The sequence below is a fragment of the Cryptococcus neoformans genome (genome assembly GCF_000091045.1).
Source record: "Cryptococcus neoformans var. neoformans JEC21 chromosome 14 sequence".
Taxonomy (NCBI): domain Eukaryota; kingdom Fungi; phylum Basidiomycota; class Tremellomycetes; order Tremellales; family Cryptococcaceae; genus Cryptococcus; species Cryptococcus deneoformans.
The window spans coordinates 204,204-227,940 of NC_006683.1; the positions used below are offsets into that span (position 1 = coordinate 204,204).

The window sequence follows — 23,737 nt, forward strand, 5'->3', positions numbered from 1 at the left end:
GCATCGGGTGTTGTGGCTGGAGTGATGGTAATGAGGGATTAGTACTGGGTTGTAATAACTGTATTAGGAATTTGCTATGCATTTGTAGTCTTTCAAAATAATCTTTTACCATGGTAAAAGCCGCGTTTTGGAAGCCGTAAGTGACTTCAGAGGCCCTATAATTGACTCCATTTTATGGTACCAGCAGGGAGGTAGCTTTTATTTTTATAAGATTGACGGGGGGTGCACACCACGCACACGCGGGCAGAGGCCGACGCGTCAGATTCCCACGGTCACACCCCATGTCCGACGCGAGTGGGCGATTTGGTCTTCCTTCGTTGACTCTTATACATACGTACGCAGATTCATCCTCCATTCATCATCTCCAAGCGCCCAACAACAGCACACACCGGGAATGACAGAACCAATGGACATAGACACGCCTACTTCCGGCCCAGCTTCCGGCGCCCAACCTCGAAACGCGATGGCGGCGCTCATGGCGAATGCGAAGGGAAAAGGCAAGGAGATTGCCTCCCCAGCTGCGGATGGAAAGGCCGTGGATGACAAAGAGGGTCTTCCTTGGTATGTCCTTCTTCCCTCATTTCTCAGGCTTTTGGGATGTTGATGCTCGTTGGATGGGATGATAGGGTGGAGAAGTACAGACCTGTTTCGCTTGACGACGTTGTCTCACACAAGGATATTACCAGTACCAGTATGCCTTTTTTTTTGCTGGCAACATCTGTGATTTTGCCCGAGAATATTGCTAATGTATCACTCTTAAAGTCGAAAAGTTTATCGAAGCCGGACGATTACCTCATCTCTTGTTATACGGACCCCCAGGTACGTTCCCTTGTCTCTCTTTCTCTACATTCCAGCTTTGTACTCACAGTTACTTTATTATAGGTACCGGTAAAACATCGACCGTCCTCGCCCTTGCCCGTCGGCTATATGGACCTGCGTACAGGAAACATATCCTCGAGTTGAACGCTTCAGATGATCGAGGGATTGATGTGGTGCGAGAGCAGATTAAGAATTTCGCAATGACCAAGGTGCTATTCTCGTATGTCCTGACAGTCTTCTGGAAACGCTAAAAAATATAATACAAAGAATGCTGATGATGATCTGGGGTTTTACAGAAAAGGTTTCAAGTTGGTCATTTTAGATGAAGCGGATATGATGACACAAGCAGCTCAATCTGCACTTCGTCGAGGTTGGTATCTTTTCTTGTCAAAGCCTACTTTGAAACAGCTTTCGCTGACACGCGAATTCATTTTTTAAAAACTAGTGATCGAACAGCACACTAAGAATGTGCGATTCTGTATCCTCTGCAACTATGTCAACAAAATCACCCCTGCTATCCAATCTCGATGTACCAGGTTTAGGTTCTCTCCCTTGCCAGAAAAAGAAATACAAGTCAAGGTGGATGAGGTCGTGCAAAAAGAAGGGTGAGTAGAATTACTACTTTTTCAGTGGTGGAAGGATAAGCGGGAAAATAAGGAACCAGCTGATTGAGCTTGGGCTTGTAGGGTGAACCTTACGGATGATGGTCGGGATGCGATTCTCAAATTATCTCGAGGCGATATGCGACGGGCCCTCAACGTCCTCCAGGTATGTTTCCTCCGCTCTCTGACATAGAGTATGACTAAAAAAATAAAACAATCGATATAAATCAATAGGCATGTCACGCGGCGTACGATATAGTTGATGAAACGGCCGTTTACAACTGTACAGGTAACCCGCACCCCAGGGATATCGAGCGTGTCGTACAGAGTATGATGGCAGACGAATTCGGGACCGCTTACTCGCGTGAGTTTTGAGTTTCTAATTGTCATGGCAGGCAGACAGGGGGTGGTATTACGAATGACAAATCCTAATGCTGATGGGATGTTGAATGGGTGGACGATTATTGCAAAAATTCTAGTTATCACCTCTCTTAAAATTGAAAAAGGTCTTGCGCTGCAAGATTTGATTGCAGGCGCATACGAATTCTTAGATACTGTCGAATTGCCAAAGCAAAGCAGGATATACCTGCTCGATCATCTGGGAAGTACCGAGTGAGTCTTTTTTATTATCGTATCCATCCATCGAAAAACAAGCAGGTGATTAGATAGAGTGTACGCTGACAGCCGAGAAAAACAGGCACCGACTATCATTAGGCGGTTCGGAAAAGATGCAGCTCACAGCATTGTTGGGAGCGTTCAAAGTCGCCGTAGAACTTTCTCAGAGAAAGATTTGATTTTGTTTGTCTTTTTTATTACGCATGCCCATGCACGTCGCGTGTTTTTATATGTATGTTGCAGTGCAAAAGTACACGTACAAAGTAATTCGTCATCCATTCCTTTTCATTCTGTGATTTTTATGTGTGCCTCGCGCTTTCACATGTAGCTTTCTTGGGATATGATAGTTTCCCGGATAGCAAGCAAGTGTTACTCTCCCATTAACCTCAGCCGACACCTGTTTCAAAGGCTGACTGTTGTCAGCTGTTTTCAATCCTTTGCCAACATCAGCAGGCGCGGGGATGTAAAGACGAGTAAAAGTGATGCCCAGCATCAAGGTTGCGCAGTTATTATTGGTACGTAGTGGCAGCTGTATCTTCTAGCTCTGGTCGTTGAAGCAACGACCATTTGAGTAAAAATAAAATAAAAAACAAGTGTTCGTACATGGAGCATTTCATCCATTATTCTTCGTCTTGACCTATCAATACATAAATAGATATGCATGCAAGCTATATAATCAACCGATCAACCGAACAACCATGCCCCATGATAATAATAAAATAAAGAACAGTTTCGCATTAGCGGGCGTACGTAGTGTAATTATATGATTACTTACGTTTCCAAGACATGGATGTCGATGACTTTTATACATATATCCGCGCTCCTGACTCTTATAAGAAGAGAAAAAAGACCGTCCGCATAAAAAAGAAAGAGCAAAAAGACTGACGTCATTTTTTTCAGCCTAACCGTGGGTCGTGTGGTGTCGCTCGTGTGAAGTCAGAGGGACAATTGACGCAAAATGTATCATGCATCGAGGGTAAGTGGAGATGAAGATAAATGTCAGTCTTGGATGCATTACCATATTCCCATCTCGCATTATCCTTGCAACCAACTGTTGACAAACACACTTTTGCGCCTCTCTCGCGCAATTTCCAGCAATCTCAGCTTTTTTACGCCCGGCTTATCCGCAGGTGTCGAGTCGAGTCTGTATTCTCCCGGACCGGGTATCTCCGGCAAAATCACTAGTCGAGTTGGGCAAAGTGGAGGCTTTTTGTTCTCCGAGCCTTCAAGGGGGGAGACCATTCGCGAGTTCATTTCTCCCTCAAAAAACATCTTCTGCTTCAGCGGATACAGCGTACGCCTCGGTACAGCGACGTCCGCACTCCCATATCCGGTACTTGCACACCTGCAGGCCGGATACTCTACAAAAGTATGGGCTCTATAAAAGTAAGTCATCCCCTCCATCCGCGTTGCCGCCCACCCGTACCCGCGCAAGACATTGACAAAGGTACACCAGAGTCACGTCCCTTTGGACGCATATAATAACATAAATCGCATTGATAGACAGAGAACGCCATGTCTGCCTGCAGCTACAGGTTTGGGGCTCATCAACAATAGTGATAAGGAAAACTTGGATGGTGGATCAACCAACGCAGAGCCGAACGCCCTTGCACTCGAACGGGAGGCGAGATCTGTACCGGCCCCGATAATCCACTTTTTCAACCATCCGTCTTTGGCCAAGCGGCAGTCGACTGAAAAAGAGTCCATTGCGCCTGCTGTCACCACCCCTCGTCCTTTATCGAATTCTCAGCTTATCAATAGTGATAGTAATAATAATAATCCGCTCGACACGCTTAATCGGGCTTACGTCAATGCCTTTGATCTTATCATGCGACATAGAAATGGTCTTGGTATTATTCCTGTAGGTGAAGGAGCTAGAAGCTCGGGGACGATGAATGGGAATACTGCAGACCAGATTGGTTCTGGAGAAAGCGAAAAGATTCCAGTTGGAAAAGTGGACAAGCCAGTGGATGAGGTGAGTTTAAGCTCTTCAAGCAGCTATACTTTTAGCAAAAGGACCAAGCTGACTGCAACCTGATAGGAACTCACTCCCAAATCAAACCTCACTATTCCTTCTAAACCGTCAAAACAGAAATCCATCCACGGTTCCGAAACAACCTCTCCTTCAACATCATCTCTCTGTCTTTCGCCGGCGACCTCTTACGATTCAGATTCTAGTTTGGGCCATGGAGAGTGTAGCCATGACATGCCTTTAGCGGAGAAGGAAGGTGAAGATGATAATGAGGATGAGGATGAGGAACATGCGGGGGTGAAGGGAGCGCTGGGCTTGTCAACTGGTCTTTTTGTCAGATCCAGCGGGTTGAATTTGGGCGATTCGGACGAGGAAAAGGAAGAAGAGGAAGAAGATAACATTGTCAGAGAAGACGTACATCATCAAAGAACAGCGCAACTCTCTGATTTTGCTTCCTGTCTTTTCACCGTCCACAGCTCGGAGAGCGAAGACGAAGATTTACCTTACGAATCTGACCGTGATGATCAAGACGATGTCGACTCAGTAGCATCCTCCTCTTCCTCCTCGTCATCCTCCTCCAATCGCCTTCGCCCAAATTACTCTTCCATTCACCACAGTGTTTTCGTATCCCAGTCACATGAATCATCCGACTCTGACTCTGCTTCCGACATGGATGCAGACTCGGATCCGGAAGATGGTAATACTGGACACATACGGGATGACGACGCGCTGTACCTCCCCGAAAGTCCCTGGCTCATCCAATCTCCCGTTCCCGTGATACCTAAAGGGAACAGTAGCCCATTAAAAAGCTCTCGGTCGACTTCGCCACTACCTTCAAGGACGATAGCCTCTCCTTTGAGTTCAATATCATCCTTTCCACAATCACAACACCGAATATCTACTCTTCCATCCCAGCCCCAACCCCAGCCCCAACCCCAGTTCCAACCACAGCCTCAGCACCATCATTATCACCAAACCCCTCCAAACCATATTCAACCCCCACCATCCCCCCATCCCGTCCAGCGATACATCCTCACCGAAGCACCCGCTCTTCCCGTGTACGAGCGATATCGACCCATCCCAATCCGCGTACCCGTCCTGCCCTGTCCGTACTCGTATTCAAATATGATAATGTACAGTTGTTATTCTTATACCGCTGGCGGACCTTTGGGCGGTGATCAGAGTGAGGTTCAACCTCAAGAGCAAGTCTTTGGGCAGGGAAAGAGGGAGATTAATGAGCAGGAGAGGTTGGATGAAGAGTGGGCGAGAAAAGAAGAAAGGAAATTACGAGAAGAGGAAGAGGAGAGATTGAGAATTCGGCGGTATGCGGCAGAGTATAGTTCGCCGAGGTTGTATTAGCATCGCTCTTTCGAGTATCATCTATTTGAAAGACGTAGTCACGTCGCGCCAGACTGGCGTTCGAAAACATTGTTGTTGTCGTTTATTGCATGCAATACTATCATGAATGAAACAAAGACGCGGATATGTGGAAACATGGCAGTAATGGCATAGTTGCATCGTATCATACAAGGCGCACACTATATGAATGGCAAGGAGAAAGAAGACAGATTGGTACTACGCAGCCTATGCCGCCCGAACGAACATTCCTTTACACAAAAGCATCATCGAAAACCGGTCCATGGGGTTTTACCCATCAAAACATCTCGTCGTCGTCACTCGCCACCTCCGCCAAATCGAAATGACTTTCCTCCCTCACCATGTCACTCCCCAACCCACTTACACCCTTTCCTCGTCCATTCGTCGTCAGGCTCCCAAATTTATTATTGAAATCTGCGAGATCCATTTGACTGAAAGTCGCTCGCATCTTGGATGCGGAGAGGGTAAGCGTGTTTTTTACTTGATTAGAAGGAGAGGGTGCAAAATCGTCGTTGGATACAACAAGAGAGCCCAAGGGTTGACTGGAATTTGTAGAAAGGTCGAGTGACGATCGAGATTGGGCGTCAGCTGGTGCGAGTGCAGTATTGATCCATTCAATGATCTGAGAGACCTTGGCTTCCGCATCGGCGCATCGCTACAAGATCAAATGAGCAGATGTTTGGCAAGTAACTTAGTGAATCAACTTACCGCTTGCAATTGTTTGTTCTCGGCCGTCAAAAACCTGACGTTCTCGTCCAACCTGTGCGCCCAAATCTTCTTGCTATCCAATTGATTTTCTAAAGTCTTCATTTTGCCAATGTACTCCTTCTCTACGTCTTCACGCACCTTTCGAGATGGTTCTCGAAGATGTCGCTCGTAATCATCTAATCACATTCAACAACTAATCGCAGACAGTTTCAGGATAATTCACTCACCAGCGATGAGTTTCAACTCGCTATTTTCATTTCTTAGTTGGATGATCTGGGCATTAGGTTCTAATGGTCTAGTAGCTAGTTCTGCACGGAGACGGGCAACTTCATCTTCCAGTTCGGCTCGACAGAGTTGTTCGGCGTGAAGCTCTTCTTGTAGTTCGGCAGTGGATCGGTCGTAATCAAGCTTGGGGTACTTCATCTTAGCGGGGCTTGGGGGAGGCATCTTTCAGGACCATATTAGCTTGACGAGATAGTGGGTCAGAAAAGCAGACGACTCACATAGGCCTGATCTCCAGGATTGGGTGATTTGACATTTACAGAGGTTAAGATCATACTCCTCAGCTCGTTTAATCTTTTTTCCATAGCTTCGTTCTTTTCCTTCTGCTCATTTTGTTAGCTTACAGAACTCTGGAATCTGTACTACGTTACTCACCTCGCTCTTCGACCCAATTGTTCCCCCACCAGCCTCCTTGGCCCTCAGCTGAGCTTTGAGCTCGGCAATCTCATTCTGGTACTGTTGAATTAAAGCGTGAGGATCCACAATCTCCTTTTTCTGAGCCTTGAGAACAACTCGTTTAAGGCCCTGGGCAAACGCCAAAGTCGAAATGGATTCGGCAAGGTTGAGAGCCGAAGGGGATACAGTACAGATGACGGAAATGAGGGCATCACCAGACAATGAGTTTTGGAGTAATCGTGTGCTGTATAGGAAGTCAAAATTGGAACTGTGAAGTTGTTGCCATAAAGCTTACAGTTTGCTATCCCTGTAGGGAACGTGAGTAACGTTTCGCTTAGAGGCCAAGTCCGCTAATTTCGAGATGACCAGCTTGAGGGTCAAAAGACTAGTTCAGACGTGAGAAGAATATCCATAGCTAACCAATTTTAGTACTTACGATTGGTTGATATGTTTACCCTCAGCGTTTCTCTCCTTGGAAGAAGTATGTTTTTCCGAACCAGCCAAATCTAGGCCCTTGGTCAGTCTTTGCGCTTTTTTACAGTTGCTGCCACGTACCGATGATGGACAATGTACTGATTCGAGTAGTTTTATCATTTCGTCCAGGCGTTTTTGGAACCTCATCCCCACTCAAGCTCCTGGCACGAGACTCAATTGTCTGCGTTCCTCTACTCAGCTTCCGTTATGCGGCTGATTAAAAAAAACGTACAATTCGGAAGACGCAATGACTTCGCGAACTCCTCGAGTTCCAGTCTGTAGCACCCACTCTTCTCTTCTCCTCACCCGACCTCAACAGTCTTCGCACCTCATCTTCAGTTCTCACAGTTGCCTCTGTCAACCCATTAATGGTAATTCCTTTCTTGGTCTCACTCAAATGGAGCTCATGGCCGTGGTTGGGGTGGAGAAGATCGAAGATCGTCTCGTTGTAAAGTTCGATGTAAGATGCTCGGAGGAGGTACTCTCTATCGGGTGTGGAGCGGATTTGTGCAAAAAGATCAGAAATGGCTAGAGGAATGATACCGGGTTCCGATGAAGACCCAGTAAGGGTGTGCGTTTTACCGGAAGCTGTCTGACCATAAGCGAAAATGACGGCGTTGTAACCCTCCATAGCAGCTGAAACATCCTTGCGTCAGTCGATACTACGGATATGCGTGTCAACCTACATCGGACATGTGTCCTGGCTGAGGTTCCATAAGTCTTGGCATTATCACAATGGGGCGGAAGTATCCGGTCTTGATCTACTCGTCAGCTTGAAAGAGAGTAAGGATGAGCGAGCCACACAACTCACCAAACAGCCAATCACGGTCCTCTCGACTACCCTCGGTCCCTTTTGCCAACTTGAGAGCATGTTGATCGTGCTCTGGCATTGTCCATACGCATCTGGAATCCATTCTCAGCTCCATAGAATTTGGAGGCCGTACTCTGCGAGAGATATTAGTAGCCATTTGATCGGTGACAATTGAGCCCTAGCACGTACCGGATGGACACCTGTACAGCCTCGGTTTCTGCAAGATCCTCCTCATAATTGTCATATGAAGGAATTGTAGAATCCGCGTCCATAGGGGCACTCATCCAATCATCCACAAAAGGCTCCGGCTCTTTGCGCTCCGGTTGTTTGGTCACTAGCTTGATTGACGGAGTTGTCCCAGGACCCGCACCAGGCAATCTCGCACCCAGAGGCTTCACAAGGACCCTCGACCTGGCTTCTGGTGTAGTCGAGCTCTTGATTTTGACCTTCACTGAACTGTGCCCGTCCTTGGGAGAAAGGCCTTGAGGAAGGGGAAGGACGTCGTGGGTATTGGAGTTGTGAGAACTGAGAGGGTATGGTTTGCTGGTTGTAGAAGGTGTTTTGGGGCCAAAAATGGCCCTGGCTCTAGACACAGGTTTGGGAGTCGCTTGAGGCCCCCTAAATCTGCTGTGAGGATCCATTATAATCAGTTATTGGAGAGGAATGCGAATTCAAGAAGAGTTGGTGATTTTGATCCACTGTTTGTGTCGTTCGCTGAAGTTAGTCGCGCGTCTCTCTGCCTACACTGCATTTGATGCCGCATCTGATTACATAATCAATGACTCGCACTCGTTTTGGACTTGCTACTGTACCGAAATTCCAAAGTGCAGTGCATTGGGTTTCAAAAGTTTAATAAATATTGCAAGCCAAGTATACATGATCAATCCCTACGATACATCCAAATTGTCCGTTAAATTCAAAAGCCAATGAAGTATGAAAACAGTTCTCAATTGCTTCCTTCGTTTCCCGGCCACCCAGCCTTTTGTCACCCTTTTCCGTACAATCAATTACAAGTTGGAATTGTAATGTTCTTCAATTCTCTGTCAAAGTCGAACAGTCCCCACCAAGGTTCAACACCACCATAGATCCTAATAGCCGATATCAGCCTGCTGTTCATGTCATCGTGTCGGATGAGGAGAGAATACTTACTCTTTCCAAGGTTCGTCAAATGCCTCAAAACTTGTGAGTCCCATCAGCATTCTCCTCATCCCAAGCGGTTGCTAATAAACTTACTAGAAGTATTGGGTACCATTGGCATTCGCCTGACAAACGAAAGTATCAAGGAAAGCTACCGTCCATAGTCAGCTCCTGACGCGAGCCATCCATTACCTAAGCCCGACTCACTTTGAAGATTTGCTACGCTAGCATCACCTTGAGGGCTGCCCGCACCATCGTTAGACTCGGACGAGCTCGAGCTGTTTGTAGGCCAGCCAGTCTCGGCGATATACATCGTGGGGTTGTTAGAGGCTTCTGCAGCGACTTCGACATCGAATTCTTGGAAAAACTCATACGTCCATGTGGCAGCATCATCGATAGCAAGAGAACCAAACCATCTACCGGATGTCAGATTGGTATGCCTTTGATGTTTATATCCCCCTTAGGACTCACGGATGAACGTTGGCCATGAAAAAGTCAACGCTTTCACCTAGCGATTTGCTCATGACCGCCCCCGCATCAGAAGTACCGATGGGTAGCTGTTTACTCAATCCTAAAGCCTGAATAGTGCTGTTGACTTCGGTAATCTTATCGGCAATAGTTGCAAGGGCCGATTTATATGCCGAAGAGGTGGTGGAATCACTACCGGCGGTGTTGAGGATATATTCATTACCGACGGTAATCTTGTTCGGCGTCAGCGATTGCGATAGATACCTGTTGCAGTTTACTCACTCCTTCTACCATGTCGACTCCATAGGTTTGGAGAGCGTCGACAACAGCTTCCAATTGGTTCTCGTAGGCTGTCTCATTAGAATCGATATCTACCCGGATCTATAAGCTTCTTTTCAAGTTTCATAATGCTTCATTAGAAGCTTACAAATGGCAGGCCAAATGGTCATGTTAACCTTTGTGTCTTGGATAGCTTGCATTACTAAAGCAGTTTGATTACAATTGGCCCCGTACAAGCGCAGCCTGTTGCGGTGTTAGCGCAGCTTATAGAATAATATAAATTACCCTGGCATACCTAGTGGTAAGTTGTGACAAAAGCTGTAATGAGCTTTGATTAGTTCTGTGCTATAATACTTGAAATATCAACGGACCTGAATATCTTTGGTGACGTTATTTTGCGTCGCACCGCAGTCGGGCAATTGAACGTCCTAATATTGGTGTTACGATATGCGTTTCTAAAGAAAAAAGGCGGCGACTCACATTGGGAGTGTAAGCAAAACCCCAAAATACTTGGTGAAGTCGACTATCCTTCTCAAATGTACTAGGGTCGCTTCCGACAGTTAATGTACCATTGCCGCTGGATGAAGTGCCGTTCGAGCTGCTATTGCTACTATTGTCGTCGTCATTCTTGTTGACTTGGCTAACGACCACTCCAACAACGATACCGACGACTGCAGCTACAGCCAAGATGATACCACCAATGATGAACCATCTCTTTCTGGACCTTGCCTTCTGCTGAGCGGCAACGTCCTCAAAAGAGGTTGTGGGTTCATTGGAGATGGGGTAGTAGTTTTCGGAAGGGATGGGCAAATGGGCAGAAGGGTTAGTGTATTCTCTCTGGAAAGTAGCAGCTGGCTGAGGAACTTGTGTCATGAGCGGCATAGTTGTGCCACTTGCGTCCGCGGCCGCGGAAGGATCGGCATAGCTTGGGGTAGAAAGACTCCCCGAGTTAAGAGACGATGCGCGAGGGGGGGAGTTGGGCATGGAGAGACGTTGAGGCTAGATATTAATTAGCTTTGACCATAGCCTAAATCGGAAGAGCTTACTGTTGGATAACGAGAGTCATTAAGGTCATATCCTGTCAAGACAAGTGGTATAATGAGCGACAATGGCCAGCAGAGCACAAAGGGTAAAAGAAGGCAAGAAATGAGCAACAAAAGGACGCATTCAAGATTTTAATAAACCGGAAGAGCATATATTCAGCTATACACAGCTAGATGTTTTGTGTGCGGTATGGAGGTCGTGAAGGCGATACACCCAATACCAAGGGAAGACGCCCAAGAACCAAGAAAAAGATGGGCGTTACACATCAAAAGCTGATCACGCTTTCTTTGCGCCTCAAGGTATACACGTCGACCTCCATCTCTCATTTTCAAAATGATCTGGACGATGAGACATAATAAACCAAAAACCTACCGATGAAACTGTTCCCAACAGATCCCATGCCTGGTACCGGAGTATAATTCTGTTGTCGAGCCATTTCCTTTTGCCGACTCAAGAAGTCAAATCAGTAGCAATTATCAAGAAGGATATATGCCCAGCGGAAGGGCTGAAAAGATTATAGAAGGAGAGATGTGAATGAGTTGATTTGTGTTCAGCTCGAGGATCTGAATCGGCAAATGAGGCTGAACGCTGACCGCAGGACCGCGGGAACGTGTCGCCCTTGGTATGCATATTTGCCCTGCCGCATCAGTTTTGCATCCTGACTGTCTGCTTATTTGCACCTTACAAGCTCCACATATGCCTATGCATGGTTGGTTCTGAATAGCAATAATAATCGCAGAGACATGAGAAGATTTTCCGAGCGGCAAAAGCAGTTTGCCAAGTATAGCTACGCTGTGCTATAGATACGTCGACCGACGGCACAGCCCCTTCTGTGTAAACCGTGACTTTTCCAGGGTGGCAAAATGTCCGAGCATCACTCACTCAAAGACAGTCGCGTCGTCCATCCAATGCGTCACCTCATTCAGTTCAGGAAACGACGTCCAAGGCACCCGTTTCCGACTGAAAAAAGAGGAACTCGTCGAAATTGCATGATTATAAAAACTACGTGTTAAACTGCCGGGTATAGCATCAGAGATAGAGTGTAATACTATCCTACACACCATGCTGCACAAATATACAACACCACCAGCCATCGATCCTCCATTCTCTTGGTCTTTTCTCAATTATTAGAATCCTTTCTCTCCACCCCCGTTCTCGGAGAAGTTTCGGGAAAACACCTCACAGCAAACTTTTATACGAAAAAGGTCACGAAACCTCCACTCCCACCTCCGCCTATATTGTTCATCCTGCGAGCTCGATAAAGGTTGAACCTGAACTTACGCGAATCCCGAAACTAGTCACAGTTTACAGTTCCAATCTACAAGCCCGTCACCAGCTCGCAGTTCCAGGATAATCCAAACGACCACTAAGATAATTCACCTTTTTGCAGTGACCCTCAACAGTTTCTCCTTTTTTCTCTTCTATTACATTATCTGCGCTCTACCGGCTCCTCCGCCTCTACATCGTCGCACAACCTACGCCTAAAAGCTACCCTATCATAATTAAGAACCTGATGCTGGTATGCATGATCCGTCTGAGGATGCGCAGGTCCATTCATACCATTGAAATAGGACGGGTATGATTCACATCCGTCCAGATTGTAGATATGGATTGAAGGTGCAGGGTCAGGCTGCCAATGGGAGAAGCAATGCCCGGAAGAGAACCCTGAGGAATGCATTTGGATGTTCATGGGCTCGGGCACGTATGTCGGACCAGGGCTAAAGGAGGTTGTCGGTGGAGGGGGATAGGAAGTGCTGGACGTGAAGGTTTGAAGGTCAGTCTGAATGGACGATGGAGTAAGGGGACCAAAAGAGCTGTACGTTATCAGCATCTGCCCTCTTCTCAGGTCTAATAATACACACTGAACGGAACCATCTTGACAGTTTGCAGCATCCGTATTCATAAGAAGCCATGCTGGGTACGAGCTGTTGAGCTGTTGGGGCTCTGTGACTGTCGGGAGGGGGCTACTTCTACCCATACCATTCGCCCACACCTGAAGAGAACTTCAGCACTTTGGCTTCACGGCCTCTGACAATAAACTCACGCCTGAATTTTGCCCAGGCCAATCGCCGCCAACACTTCTGTCCCGACTGGTTTCTCTATTTCTACCCATACTCTGAGTATCCAAGAGACCCATCGATGCCTGTGACGAGTTCGTATAGCAGTTGGACTTGAACGTTACACCCAACATGGTGGTGTGAGGCTCGCTTGCCCTCCTTCTGGTTATGTCGTCACTCATCCGGACCCCCGAATAGTCACTTGCCGTGGCCAAGACACTGCTTGTAGGCGTATCAGGTCCACCCCACGACTGTGTTCTCGTCATACCTGTGCCATAGCTCTCCATTGGCCCAATGATGCCTAATGTAGACTGAGTGAATGAAGAAGGCATAGAACCTCTTCTGTCATACAGGCCAACATGATTGGTTTGTTGCACAGGAAATGGAGGTTTTGTGGCGCGATGTGAAGAGGGTGGGATGGGAATCTGAGGTGGGTAGATGATAGGAGCTGATAAACCGGTGAAGCTGCTGGAAGGAGGAGGGTGAATAGCGTTTGTCTTGCCAGTAAGCCAGGATGGCGCACCACGGCATCTCTCCATAATTCTTTTTTCTGCTTATTATCTTGAGCATTATGTCCCACGCCGGCATGACAGAAACTTACCTTTATTCTCTCCTCGTCTTCGGTTACTTCTCTCACCTTCACGGGCAGGATCACCTTTTGATCTGCGTCTTTTTTTGAATGCCAATCCACTGGTTGCCTTGGTGCGAGGCGATACATTGCCCACGGACGAAGGCCCCGGAGAACTCGTCTGCGCTTGCTGAGGGGCTTGTCCAGACCCCTCTTTGTCTAGCCGCTTATCATCAGCCACAGGAGGGAAAGAGTACTCCCACAACGGCTTCAACCACGTGTCGTCTTGTTCTCTTGCTGACGTTGAAGCGGACGGCTGCTCCTGGGGGAGAATTGGTACTGCTGCCACGGGAGACAGGGACATGCTTGAGTGAAACAATACGAGGCGAGAAGTGCACGATTTTCAAAGGTGGAAAGGAGGGCTAACAGACTAATCAAACGAAACGGTGAGGATTTCCGGTAGCGATAGTGATGGAAAGAAGGAGCGCCGGCACCTAGACTGCGCCTGCCTCTTCATATATATTCTGGCGCACCTCTTCAACTTTTCGCTCGATCCACGATTCACCACCAGCACCAGAATCAAGATCCCACATCACCCGCCCCCTTTCTTATTCGGCTCAGCTTCCACTCCCAGGCACTCACTTTCTCCGTCTGAGACAAGCGCTTTTGAACAGTACCCGCTAAGTGGAGCTTGGCACAGTCCCCGCATCAATCGTGGGCGCGGTTGTGACTTGTAACTTGTTCAGTTCCTGGCTCGCAACGGATGGCAGATGCTCACTCCATCACCATCTACACATCAGTGAAACATAGACTTTCTCACATAGACAGACTTGCATCCGTTGCTGGCGCTATGCGCGCTAACGTAGCCCTAAGCTCCTAGGGTTGTCACCGCCGTTTCAACTCTCCCCTCCCTCTCCATGTCACCCGACACGATCCCTCGGCTCTCCGAGATAGGGTGATTAATTATAGGAGAGATCAGGGATGAAGCAGTGATTGGTTACTCTTTGTGGTTATTGATGCGTTCCATATCCATAAATTTTCTGATTGTTTGTGTATGATTGGAATGGGTCGTGCCGCGCTGTGGGCGTTAATGGGCCACATCCAAGACGTTTGGCACGGCGAGACCAAGGCGCCAGTCAGACGGTCGTTCCGTGACGTCTGAAATGGCGTGGCAAAGGATGGGTTCATTTCTACCGGGTGCCGCAAGTTTCAGAAGAGTAAAACATCTGCAATTATGGAACAGCTGTGTAGTCAACTGCCGCGTATCGCTGATGTCGGCGTATGCATTCGTTTGAAGCTCGATTTCAAAGGTTGGACGCTTAAGTCAGCGCTGCATCATCGACTTGTGAGACTGTAGCATATTCTGACTTGAATCTGCGTTTAGTGTGGTCGAACAGCTGTAACAGAGTTGGTACAAATTGCTGATTAATTTCGGGAGGGCGTACTAACTGATGCTGATGTTATTAGCGCTGGTGGAAGATTTAAGTGGGTGATGAAGCCGATAGCGTAGAATTTGATCACATGGCTCTGTGCACTCTGCCCATCATCAAGAGATAACAGGATGCGCTGTGTGGCGTGCGCTAAAGACAGATTGGCTGATGGTGGCTGGTGTTGACGAAGTGATGGCTGATGCTGGGGACCGTGCTCTTTTTAAAGCCTGTTTCTGATGGCGCCGTTTTGATGGCGACGTTGAACTAATATATCAACTTTCTTTTTCACGTTGCCACCAGCCAAACCGATTGTTCTGTTGTGAACATCGAAGTGATGACGTGGGATGGAAAACGTTGAGGATTGATGAGCTCCCCGATGTTTGGCCCAGCGATGTACGTGTCTATTCCGTATGGCAGAATCAGGAAAAGTCAATCTATAATGGCCTTCCAGAAAGCGCTCGCAAAAATGGATATGGACACTCGTCACAGTTCTTGACAAACAGAATGACGCGATGAAATTGGATAACGTACGGATCTGCTATTTTTTGGGACAATGGGTCTCTGACGCCTTCATTTTGCCCAAACACACCAAACCCGCAAGTCATAAGGTCCCGTTAGTGCGATTAGTTTCTTAGAGCCAAGACAAAAAGATGGCATTTGGCATTAATCCATGTGTCTTGGATGTTTTGCAAGTATGATCTGCTGACGACCTATAATCTAAAAAACTGGACTGTGTACAAAAAATCAAAAGGGAAAAAAATGCTCATTAACATACTTGTAATCGGACGCAAAACGCTTAGCTCTTCTTGTACAATGGCCTGATTTTGACCAACCTATTCAGAACATGTTAACGACCAGGACTTGTCCAATGTTAATCGAAACTCACCAAGTGAATAGGTAGCAGAAGAAAATGTTCGACAAGCACCAGATAATGGTGATGGCCCAATCTCTCCACTTGGTACCGAGCGAGTAACCCATCTCCTGGATGTAATCGTACCCTGTACTACTAGTGCAATATTGGCAGCTGGTGGTAGAGTTGCCATCGACGAGGTAACCAGAGGTAGTTGCGAGGTAGTTGGCAGCATAGTCGTAACAGGTCTGACCAGGGGGTGGGTAGAAGGTGACGAGGTCTTCCTCGATACAATTGAGCGTGAGATCGCCCAAGGAGGCGGTCATCATCGCGCCGTAAAGGTATCGAAGAGGCGACAGCCACTGCGATCAGATCATCAGGGACTGGAAATCATCAAAGGAGACATATTCGACTTACACTGAAAAAGTAATGGAATGGGGAAGGAAGACCAGAGTAGAAGACCAAGGCCCAAGACAGACAGTTGAGCACTACGAAGTAAGATAAGCTACAGTCCTTTTGGGAAATGATATGCTTGCTCACAATTCCAAACCAAAGACAGAATGTAAGGCAACGACAGTCGGTTGGGTGAAACAGCACCTAGCAAGACTCCGAAAGAACCGTTCAAAATGGCGCAACTGAGGAAACACAGCCATATTAGAACACCATCTGCTCGAGTACCGATCAAGTCGATTGTCCAGTAGAAGCAGAAGAAGAGTATATTCCAGCCGACAAAGAGTACAGGTATAGATACGATGAGAAGGGAGGTCACAAGAGCTTGCCAAGAGTAAATGCCCAATCTCTCTCGTGCAAGGAACATGTCCAACTTTGCCAGATAGTTGATACCGATATCCATGGCGATACCAGGCAATCCCTGGATGGCGACGAGGATACCCAGAGAGGCGGCAGACATGTTGTTGGGAGAGTGATCAATCTTGAACCAGTAGAAACCGACAAAGAGACCGAAGAAGATGAGAATGGCAAGCTGAGTGGTCCAGAAAGAGCCATCTATGGTAGGAATGGTTAACGTGTGTTTGCGCACATGAGGTAACATCCACTTACCTCGCCATTGAGCTCTGAAGTTTCTAATAATAAGTTCCTTAGACTGAGTCATAAAAGACGAAGCATAAGCATCGCTGCCACTCTTCTGTTGGGTCTCTGTAATAGCCTTCTCGGGGTCGACAGCTAAGTTGTTGCGAGACGTGAACTCGTTTATCTTGCGCTGGACCTCAGCAGCCTCGGTGCTTTCTTTCCACAGACCAGGCCAATCAATGGTAGTACCACCAACAGGAGCGACGCTAAAAGTTTGATGAGCGATGGTTCAAAAACAAGGAGTGAATGACGCTTACGTTCCCAAGATGAACTCTGCAGGGTTGGCCTCAGGAGGGCAGTAGGCGCCACGGTCTCCGAAGTACTTGACAACAGTCTCGGCATTCTCGCCAGTCTCTCCAACGTAGACAGTATGACCACCGGGCGCAAGAAGAACTACAGAGTCAAACATCTCAAAAAGGTCACCGGAAGGCTGATGAATGGTACAAAGAACAGCGAGACCGGACGCGGCAATGCGCTTGAGGAATCGCACTATTTCATAAGAAGCTTGAGAGTCAAGGCCGGAGGTGGGTTCATCCAAGAACAGAAGGAATTCAGGGTCGGCAGCAAGCTCAACACCTAAGACAAATGTGTTTAGTTCTCGCTCCTCGACATGCAATGGTGGACTCACCGATGGTAACACGCTTGCGCTCCTCCACACCCAGACCATCTTCACCAGGTGCACCAATCAAAGCATCGGCAATGTCTTCCAACTCCAGTAATTTGATAATATTTTCGGCAAATTCCAATCGTTCCTCTCGGGTACGGTCGTTGCTTTGTCGAAGCAAGGCGGAGAATTGAAGGCATTCACGGACGGTGGACATAGGTTCGTGGATATCGGCTTGCATGGCGAAACCGGTTTGACGGGAGAAGGATGTGTCCAGAGGCTTGCCATCGATAGTCATCTTGCCTTCCATTTTACCTGTCGTCTTACGGAGGGAGATAGTATCCTACATAGACAGACATTAGCCTGATGTATATAAAGGTTTGTAGCTTCTCGCTCACCAAGAGTGTGGTTTTGCCTGCACCTGATGCACCCATAAGTGCAGTTAAAGAGCCGCCTTTGACGTACCCGCTGATACCGTTCTATACTTGTCATCAACAACTGTTCTTTCAATCATAGTAGAGAAAGATACTTACAAGAAGTGGTTTATCCTTGCCTGCAACTTGCACAGTGTAGTAAACATCCTCGAAGGTGTACACTGGGACTTCGCCTCCCGAGCCCTTGGGTCCCTGGACCTTCTCCATAGCGGTCTTTCCTTCTTCGGCCTTCTCTTTAGGGTCCATAATGGCAGCCTTTCCGCCTCGCTTATAGACTTTTTGAGATGAGTCGGGGCTTTCTCGGATAAGGAGAGATGAACCGATGACAATCATGATAACGTAGCCTATAAAGTGTAGCTATTATAAGCCTGGTGGATAACATTTGGGGGAAATTATAAACATACCAACAAAGAAAGCCCACAAGATACCAACATTCCTCCATATGTGACTGGTCTGATAGCCGTAGACAAATGCAATGTAGTCCATGCCAGGAACGGTGGTAGCCCCAGGCTGGGCACCTTGAATGGAACATACTTGGTAAGCGATGTCATCGTAGCCTTCGCCGTATGGGATAAGGTCGGATACGTCGCATGACAAAACTCGTGCTCGGAACTCGTTTGCAATAAGCGCTTCGAACGCCCAAGCACAAGGAGTGGCTCTTCGTAACCACGAAATCCATCTCACTATGAGGACACTTAGGTTAGGGAATTTCAATATAAGGCGGCTGGAGATACTCACGTTGTCTGGGAGGAGGAAGAACAAATCCCGAAGCCGACAAGACAACGGAGAGAGCAAGACAACCGTACCGAATGGCGACGGACAGGTTGGGAGTCCATGAACCAATCATTCGGTACATAACCGATATGGTCTCATACATGGTGAAGATGACAAACCAGAAAGTGAAGAAGTACTTTGCTCCGACACTGAGGCCGACCATGAAGTAGAAGATTGCCGAGAAAAGGAGAGTTTGGAAGACGTAGACTGGAATATCACAGACAATCTGGGCCAAAGTGTGTGCAGCCGGGTGGTAAAAACCGAGGGCCCTGTGTTTCTTCAAGAGCGGACGGGAGTTGACAGTGGCAGGGACTTCACCAAGGGCGAAGATAGTGTAGTATAAGATACAAAAGAAAAGAGCACCAGCAATAGCGAAAGAACCAGCAGAATTGTTTGGGGGCTTGTAGCCTGACCATCAAGTGAGTGAACTGGCACGTGAGGAGGGTAAAAGTGCGACTTACAAACAGCACCGACCAACACGGCTTGCAAAACATTTGAGCCAATACGGTAGACAAAACTAGTCATATCACTTCGAGTGAGTTGCAACTGACGTTTACACAAGATGGCGACTTGTTGGGCAAAATTGACCCTATATGCGGTGGCTTTTCCAGCACCGGGGTGCTTGGAAGATTTGACAGCGTGACGGAACTCGTCCGAGTGGTTCGCTTCGGCATGTCGCTGCTTATAATTTTGAATATCTTGCTGCAACTCCTTATATTCTTGGCTATCCAAGAAGTAGCGTTCAAATTCATCGGGTGTCTGGGGGACCTTGCCTTCGAAGCCTTCCCTCACTTGTCGTTCGTTGGGTGATGTTACAGCAGTCAAGAAATCGGGAGTACTAAAACGAAGTCAGCTATAGTTGGATAATGTCGAGATATCATCTAACCCACGTCTGACGAGGTTTTTTGTACCAGCCCATGTACTCAAAGTAGGCTTGAGCTTGGTTGGCTCGACCCTGTAAACACACTGGTTAGTTGGACATGTCTTTAAAAGCGAGACCTTGCCTACAGAGAAAATCTGTCTGCCTTCGTAGATGACAACAACGCGGTCTACACATTGCCATGCGTCCTGAGCAGTCTGATATGTGGAGATAATCTGAATGACATAAGTTAGCTTTCGTTATCAGTTGATAGAGAATACTGACGTTGACCATTCCCAAAGATTTGGAGAGTTCTCGCAAGACCTTGTAGAAGTGCAGAGCGACGGCAGAGTCCAGACCTCGGATAGGATTATCCCAGCAAGTAACAGCAGCATTAGTAGTGAGAACTTCTGCCAAAGAAACTCGCTTCCTTTCACCACCAGAAACACCGCGGACAAATTGGTTGCCGACTGTGACAGAGTTAATGAGCTAGTGCAAAGATTTGGAATGGGCTAGATAAGCTCGATTTACCTTTGGTCTTCCTTGTGTGCGGCATACCGAAGGTATCTAATATACGAGAGAAAAGGCTCTCGACATACTCAGGGCGCTTTTCCTTGTCCCCCTTTTTACGAGGTTCTTTCAAATATAGGGCAGCTTTGATTGTTTCCTCGACAGTAAGTAGAGGTTGATGTTCATCTTCCTCGGAGTTGAAAATGATCTCGCCGTCATAGAACCTAAGTAGGGATTATTAGCAAGCCAACAGAAAAGCAATAGAAGGCAGTGGCCAAGGCTCACTTCTTAGCCTCGTGTGCAGGAATGGTAGAGTAAGATATGTCGCCCTCGATCTTGACGAACGGCTCATTGACGTTTGCGAGGGCGCGCATCAAGGTGGAACATCCAGCACCGGGGCGGCCTAGTACTAATAAAACTTCTCCCTCCTCAACGACACCAGAGAAGTTGCGGATGAGAGGTCTTGTGGGACCAGTAGTGATTTGAAAAATCTTCTTCATGAAGGAGTAGAAGTCGAAGAACTAAGTAGAGTGCGTCAATGTTTCTATATCTTGTGCCTATATAAATTGACAAGTAGAGTTTACCTTGAAGACTGAGATATCAAGTGACTCCACATACTTTTTCCCTCCACCAGCACCGTGAACTGTAACATCTTCCCAAACGACGCCCAAGGAGTGGTAACCCGCATTTGGTAATGGAATGCTTCCAGGTTGATCAAAGATCTTGGCGTAACTAATGGGAACATCCTCAGTTTTATCGTGTTTTGCTTGCTGATATGGGTTGGTCAACTCCCCTTCGAAGGTATGAGATGATGAGGCAGGCGACTGGACAACAGTAGCTGCTCCCGGATCTTCGCTGTATGGGGACGACATGTTCGTTGAATTGGGGGGCAGGAGCCCACGATGCTCGAGTAGATATACCTCGCCATATCGCCATCAGTGTGGTCGCTGCTTACTAATCTAGTGATCGACTAAACCGAGATTGCGCTTTCAAAAGATAAATGGGCCGCAAACGCAGATGAGTTATGTCGACGCGACGACCGCAGGCTGGTATGCAAATAACCGCTTGCGGTGGCCGTTTCCTATTGGAAGCAACATACCGCAGCTAATGACTGTAGGTCGATGATTAGGAATTGTGAGACTGCATTTCGGTAATCGTCCAACGAACGAAAGATCTTTTAAGCCGCAGGCAAAAAGGGCATTCACACAGTTGACCTGGCCGAGGTCGGCCCTGCAGCCAACACTTTTTAGCAGCGGAATGTTTTTGATCTAAATTAAATGTCCGCTGCAGATTAAAAGACTGTTAAATATCCTGATGTCATGGCATTTTCAAAGGATTATCAGCTTTACTCCGCATACTCTAGATATCGAGGCAGATGAAGAGGCCTAATCTGTTGTTCTACTATCAATAGAACCCGCTGTCAGAAGCGCGATACGCAAATCTTAATCATGATCATGATTACTAGAACCGTTGGCCATTGAAGACCGGAAAATGGTATGAGAGAGCAGAGGAGGAACGATGTGTCTTCTTTTTGCTAAAGAAGAAATGATATAAAAAATTATGGTCACTACAAACATACGCCCAGCAGCAGCGAAGAGCAACTCGCCAATTGTGAAGCTTTTGATAACCGCTGACTTTGCCATTTCCAATGTTCTGGGCCCGCCGTGATCGCAGACTTATGATACGGACCTGGTCAATTCTTGAAAACATCGAATCCGGCGCCGGCCGGGCGGCATCCTCGAGCGGGCTTCCGGCTCGTTTTTTTGCCTGTCTTAATCGGACTGATACTACGCAGAGGCTTATTCATGTCATCGCTACAGCTCTTCGCTCTTCTTCCTTATCATCGTTACAGGTCTCTGTCGTTGTTTTCTGAGGGTCTGCTCCATCAATGTCTTACTGCTGTAGATCTCATCATCAGGATATAATTAAGCCATTGCTGTGAATGATCGCCACAGTCCACGTTTGTCCAACTTTGGATGAAAGCCAGCGATGATGGTAATGTCCAAAGCTAAGACCTCAAAGTGCATGTTCTTCACAACTCGCGTCACATGCGGAGGGAAATTATTCTAATACTCGTATAGTACAACTCCCATGAAGAGCGCGATGTTATTTCCTAGCGTATTGTACATGGATGGCAACATTGTGGACGGATCGTTCTAATATTTTATGTTTATATTTTATGTTTATGTTTATATTACATACTTCCAGATGGGAAAAGATGTTTCCTGCATATCAGAAGGCCGCACATTAGCCTACTGATAAACCAATGAACGGGTAATAATGGGACGTACCAGAAATCATCGTCATTAGCGGGGAAAAGATCTTGGAATTCCCCCGGCATAACACCCGAAATCTGACTCATATCCGGTTGTTCTCCCCCTGAAGATTGCGCGGGTACAGGGCCGATAGGGGGAGCTAGCAAGTAATGCTGCGGCTGCTGGCTCCAGAGGTGACTTTGAATGAGTTCTTGGGCACTTGAAGGCTCCCAGTTAAGAGGTCCACTGCTCCCGGTGTTGTTGGTGTTCTGAGTAAACACAGAAGTGTTCGGAATATTTTGATGATGGGTTTGGCCTGAGTTTTGATTTGTTGGATGAGGGTATGGTTTCGTCATGAAGGATGCAAGTTGCCATTCAGGAGAGATGCCGCTGAGTAAATGTCTGAGAAGCCTATGGGTATAAGCAGCCATGTCATCGCTAGAACATGATGCCTTTTCCATCGCAAATTGAAGATCGGAGAGCAGACGAATGACACGAGCTCGGTCTGCGCCACTCATAGGTTCGATATTCTGCAATGCCATCAGCCAAGAACTAACGGAACCTAAAGGGGCAGGCGTACTTTGGCCAGCCAGATAGCACTGATAGCTAATGCTGGCCAGGTCAAGTTGAAACAGTAAGGCAGATACCCATGAGGTACAAGATCATTCAGCACCACCCCTCCAATTCCCATTGCTGCATCGGCGCATTCCGTAAAAGCCATTGACAATGGTGAAGGCTCACTAGTGTCCAAGATCTGCCCCTGCGACTCGTATCTTGCGACGAATAATAAACGGTACTCGCAGATGTGGAATCGGAAGAAGGTGTCACATAGATGGAATGCTGATATCTGGAACTGAACGAAGCCGTATTTCCCTGTTTAACCTAGTTAAAATGCGCTCAAGGAATTTAGAGTCGTTACTCACCACTATCCTTCAGCCAGCGTCCTCTCCATCTTGTCCACTCCAGATCCATCCAGTTCAACATTCTCATATTTGAAGGATCACCATTCATCGCCCCAAGGCTATCGGCATAAAGCCTGCTCATTCTGTTGAAAGTAATGAACGGTCCGAACGAGGACTCTCCGGGAGTTGGTAGATGTGAGTGTTCAGCGACCCAGTCAGCAGGATCTTCCACATCATCCGTGATCATCCTTGGAAGGGAATGATTAATTGCGAGACTACATAAGAATCAGTTTCGTCTGTAAATCTTAATATTTGAATTATGACATACTGATAATCGGCTATGACCAAATCTGGACGCAATGTCAGCGCGTATTCACTATTTCTTTCAAGAGGGCTGCTATTTACTGTACCAAGCTCGCTC

The 23,737-nt window shown here is 47.2% G+C and overlaps 7 protein-coding genes across 8 annotated transcripts in view; 2 read left to right on the top strand and 5 right to left on the bottom strand.

Annotated features, from left to right (window-relative positions):
- Positions 1 to 344: 344 nt before the first annotated feature.
- On the top strand, positions 345 to 2,288 carry CNN00630 (DNA replication factor, putative). Of its 2 annotated transcripts, XM_568597.2 has the most exons (10): positions 345 to 561; positions 627 to 691; positions 763 to 819; positions 883 to 1,039; positions 1,116 to 1,189; positions 1,265 to 1,424; positions 1,506 to 1,587; positions 1,656 to 1,785; positions 1,901 to 2,033; positions 2,119 to 2,288. In XM_568597.2, exons 1-10 carry the CDS (start codon positions 395 to 397, stop codon positions 2,213 to 2,215), a joined length of 1,122 nt encoding a protein of 373 aa, XP_568597.1. In that variant the 5' UTR covers positions 345 to 394; the 3' UTR covers positions 2,216 to 2,288. The 2 variants fall into 2 exon arrangements, with proteins under 2 accessions (XP_568597.1, XP_568598.1); XM_568598.2 differs by having other exon boundaries at positions 345 to 691.
- A 790-nt stretch (positions 2,289 to 3,078) lies between these two features.
- On the top strand, positions 3,079 to 5,439 carry CNN00640 (hypothetical protein). Its single transcript, XM_568733.2, has 3 exons — positions 3,079 to 3,422; positions 3,493 to 4,011; positions 4,078 to 5,439. The coding sequence occupies exons 1-3, from the start codon at positions 3,408 to 3,410 to the stop codon at positions 5,365 to 5,367; spliced, it is 1,824 nt and encodes a 607-aa protein (XP_568733.1). The 5' UTR covers positions 3,079 to 3,407; the 3' UTR covers positions 5,368 to 5,439.
- A 73-nt stretch (positions 5,440 to 5,512) lies between these two features.
- On the bottom strand, positions 5,513 to 8,724 carry CNN00650 (kinesin, putative). Its single transcript, XM_568600.1, has 12 exons — positions 8,246 to 8,724; positions 8,057 to 8,190; positions 7,932 to 8,000; positions 7,478 to 7,881; positions 7,327 to 7,426; positions 7,208 to 7,277; positions 7,067 to 7,156; positions 6,751 to 7,015; positions 6,597 to 6,698; positions 6,321 to 6,540; positions 6,094 to 6,269; positions 5,513 to 6,040 (listed from the first exon to the last, which is right to left on the bottom strand). The coding sequence occupies exons 1-12, from the start codon at positions 8,695 to 8,697 to the stop codon at positions 5,663 to 5,665; spliced, it is 2,460 nt and encodes an 819-aa protein (XP_568600.1). The 5' UTR covers positions 8,698 to 8,724; the 3' UTR covers positions 5,513 to 5,662.
- Positions 8,725 to 8,893: 169 nt separating this feature from the next.
- Positions 8,894 to 11,631, bottom strand: CNN00660 (glucan 1,3 beta-glucosidase protein putative). The gene is made up of 12 exons (XM_024658373.1): positions 11,357 to 11,631; positions 10,987 to 11,018; positions 10,421 to 10,939; positions 10,312 to 10,368; positions 10,236 to 10,258; positions 10,089 to 10,183; positions 9,944 to 10,032; positions 9,665 to 9,894; positions 9,401 to 9,609; positions 9,290 to 9,344; positions 9,206 to 9,235; positions 8,894 to 9,144 (listed from the first exon to the last, which is right to left on the bottom strand). Exons 1-12 carry the CDS (start codon positions 11,418 to 11,420, stop codon positions 9,060 to 9,062), a joined length of 1,488 nt encoding a protein of 495 aa, XP_024514107.1. The 5' UTR covers positions 11,421 to 11,631; the 3' UTR covers positions 8,894 to 9,059.
- A 331-nt stretch (positions 11,632 to 11,962) lies between these two features.
- On the bottom strand, positions 11,963 to 14,067 carry CNN00670 (expressed protein). Its single transcript, XM_568602.2, has 4 exons — positions 13,643 to 14,067; positions 13,029 to 13,591; positions 12,847 to 12,977; positions 11,963 to 12,798 (listed from the first exon to the last, which is right to left on the bottom strand). Exons 1-4 carry the CDS (start codon positions 13,971 to 13,973, stop codon positions 12,414 to 12,416), a joined length of 1,410 nt encoding a protein of 469 aa, XP_568602.1. The 5' UTR covers positions 13,974 to 14,067; the 3' UTR covers positions 11,963 to 12,413.
- A 1,609-nt stretch (positions 14,068 to 15,676) lies between these two features.
- On the bottom strand, positions 15,677 to 21,408 carry CNN00680 (ABC transporter PMR5, putative). Its single transcript, XM_568604.2, has 18 exons — positions 20,744 to 21,408; positions 20,445 to 20,680; positions 20,181 to 20,383; positions 19,935 to 20,119; positions 19,799 to 19,885; positions 19,681 to 19,745; positions 19,252 to 19,628; positions 18,755 to 19,198; positions 18,421 to 18,699; positions 18,116 to 18,360; positions 17,981 to 18,061; positions 17,607 to 17,925; positions 17,236 to 17,554; positions 16,949 to 17,184; positions 16,430 to 16,894; positions 16,307 to 16,377; positions 15,926 to 16,251; positions 15,677 to 15,872 (listed from the first exon to the last, which is right to left on the bottom strand). The coding sequence occupies exons 1-18, from the start codon at positions 21,029 to 21,031 to the stop codon at positions 15,836 to 15,838; spliced, it is 4,263 nt and encodes a 1,420-aa protein (XP_568604.1). The 5' UTR covers positions 21,032 to 21,408; the 3' UTR covers positions 15,677 to 15,835.
- A 757-nt stretch (positions 21,409 to 22,165) lies between these two features.
- Positions 22,166 to 23,737, bottom strand: part of CNN00690 (expressed protein) — a 3,001-nt gene continuing 1,429 nt past the window's right edge. The window contains exons 5-10 of the mRNA XM_024658374.1: positions 23,722 to 23,737; positions 23,645 to 23,666; positions 23,338 to 23,591; positions 22,995 to 23,287; positions 22,451 to 22,944; positions 22,166 to 22,384 (exon numbers count right to left, since the gene is read on the bottom strand). The exon at positions 23,722 to 23,737 is cut by the window's right edge and continues 376 nt beyond it. Coding sequence (XP_024514063.1) covers positions 22,354 to 22,384; positions 22,451 to 22,944; positions 22,995 to 23,287; positions 23,338 to 23,591; positions 23,645 to 23,666; positions 23,722 to 23,737 — 1,110 coding nt within the window. The 3' untranslated portion in view covers positions 22,166 to 22,353. The remainder of the gene's footprint in view (positions 22,385 to 22,450; positions 22,945 to 22,994; positions 23,288 to 23,337; positions 23,592 to 23,644; positions 23,667 to 23,721) is intronic.

Coding starts and splice junctions, on each gene's coding strand:
- CNN00630 (XM_568597.2), top strand. CDS start 395: ATGACAGAACCAATGGACATAGACACGCCTACTTCCGGCCCAGCTTCC. Junction 562..626: donor GACAAAGAGGGTCTTCCTTG/GTATGTCCTTCT, acceptor ATGGGATGATAG/GGTGGAGAAGTACAGACCTG. Junction 1,040..1,115: donor ATGACCAAGGTGCTATTCTC/GTATGTCCTGAC, acceptor GGGGTTTTACAG/AAAAGGTTTCAAGTTGGTCA.
- CNN00640 (XM_568733.2), top strand. Junction 4,012..4,077: donor TGGACAAGCCAGTGGATGAG/GTGAGTTTAAGC, acceptor GCAACCTGATAG/GAACTCACTCCCAAATCAAA.
- CNN00650 (XM_568600.1), bottom strand. CDS start 8,697: ATGGATCCTCACAGCAGATTTAGGGGGCCTCAAGCGACTCCCAAACCT. Junction 8,191..8,245: donor GCTGTACAGGTGTCCATCCG/GTACGTGCTAGG, acceptor TATCTCTCGCAG/AGTACGGCCTCCAAATTCTA. Junction 6,541..6,596: donor ATCCTGGAGATCAGGCCTAT/GTGAGTCGTCTG, acceptor TGGTCCTGAAAG/ATGCCTCCCCCAAGCCCCGC.
- CNN00660 (XM_024658373.1), bottom strand. CDS start 11,420: ATGGCTCGACAACAGAATTATACTCCGGTACCAGGCATGGGATCTGTT. Junction 10,184..10,235: donor TTGTCACAACTTACCACTAG/GTATGCCAGGGT, acceptor ACACCGCAACAG/GCTGCGCTTGTACGGGGCCA. Junction 10,033..10,088: donor GACCATTTGGCCTGCCATTT/GTAAGCTTCTAA, acceptor AGATCCGGGTAG/ATATCGATTCTAATGAGACA.
- CNN00670 (XM_568602.2), bottom strand. CDS start 13,973: ATGTCCCTGTCTCCCGTGGCAGCAGTACCAATTCTCCCCCAGGAGCAG. Junction 12,978..13,028: donor GGCCTGGGCAAAATTCAGGC/GTGAGTTTATTG, acceptor AGTTCTCTTCAG/GTGTGGGCGAATGGTATGGG. Junction 12,799..12,846: donor TGTCAAGATGGTTCCGTTCA/GTGTGTATTATT, acceptor GATAACGTACAG/CTCTTTTGGTCCCCTTACTC.
- CNN00680 (XM_568604.2), bottom strand. CDS start 21,031: ATGTCGTCCCCATACAGCGAAGATCCGGGAGCAGCTACTGTTGTCCAG. Junction 20,681..20,743: donor TTGATATCTCAGTCTTCAAG/GTAAACTCTACT, acceptor CACTCTACTTAG/TTCTTCGACTTCTACTCCTT. Junction 19,886..19,934: donor AATCTTTGGGAATGGTCAAC/GTCAGTATTCTC, acceptor TATGTCATTCAG/ATTATCTCCACATATCAGAC.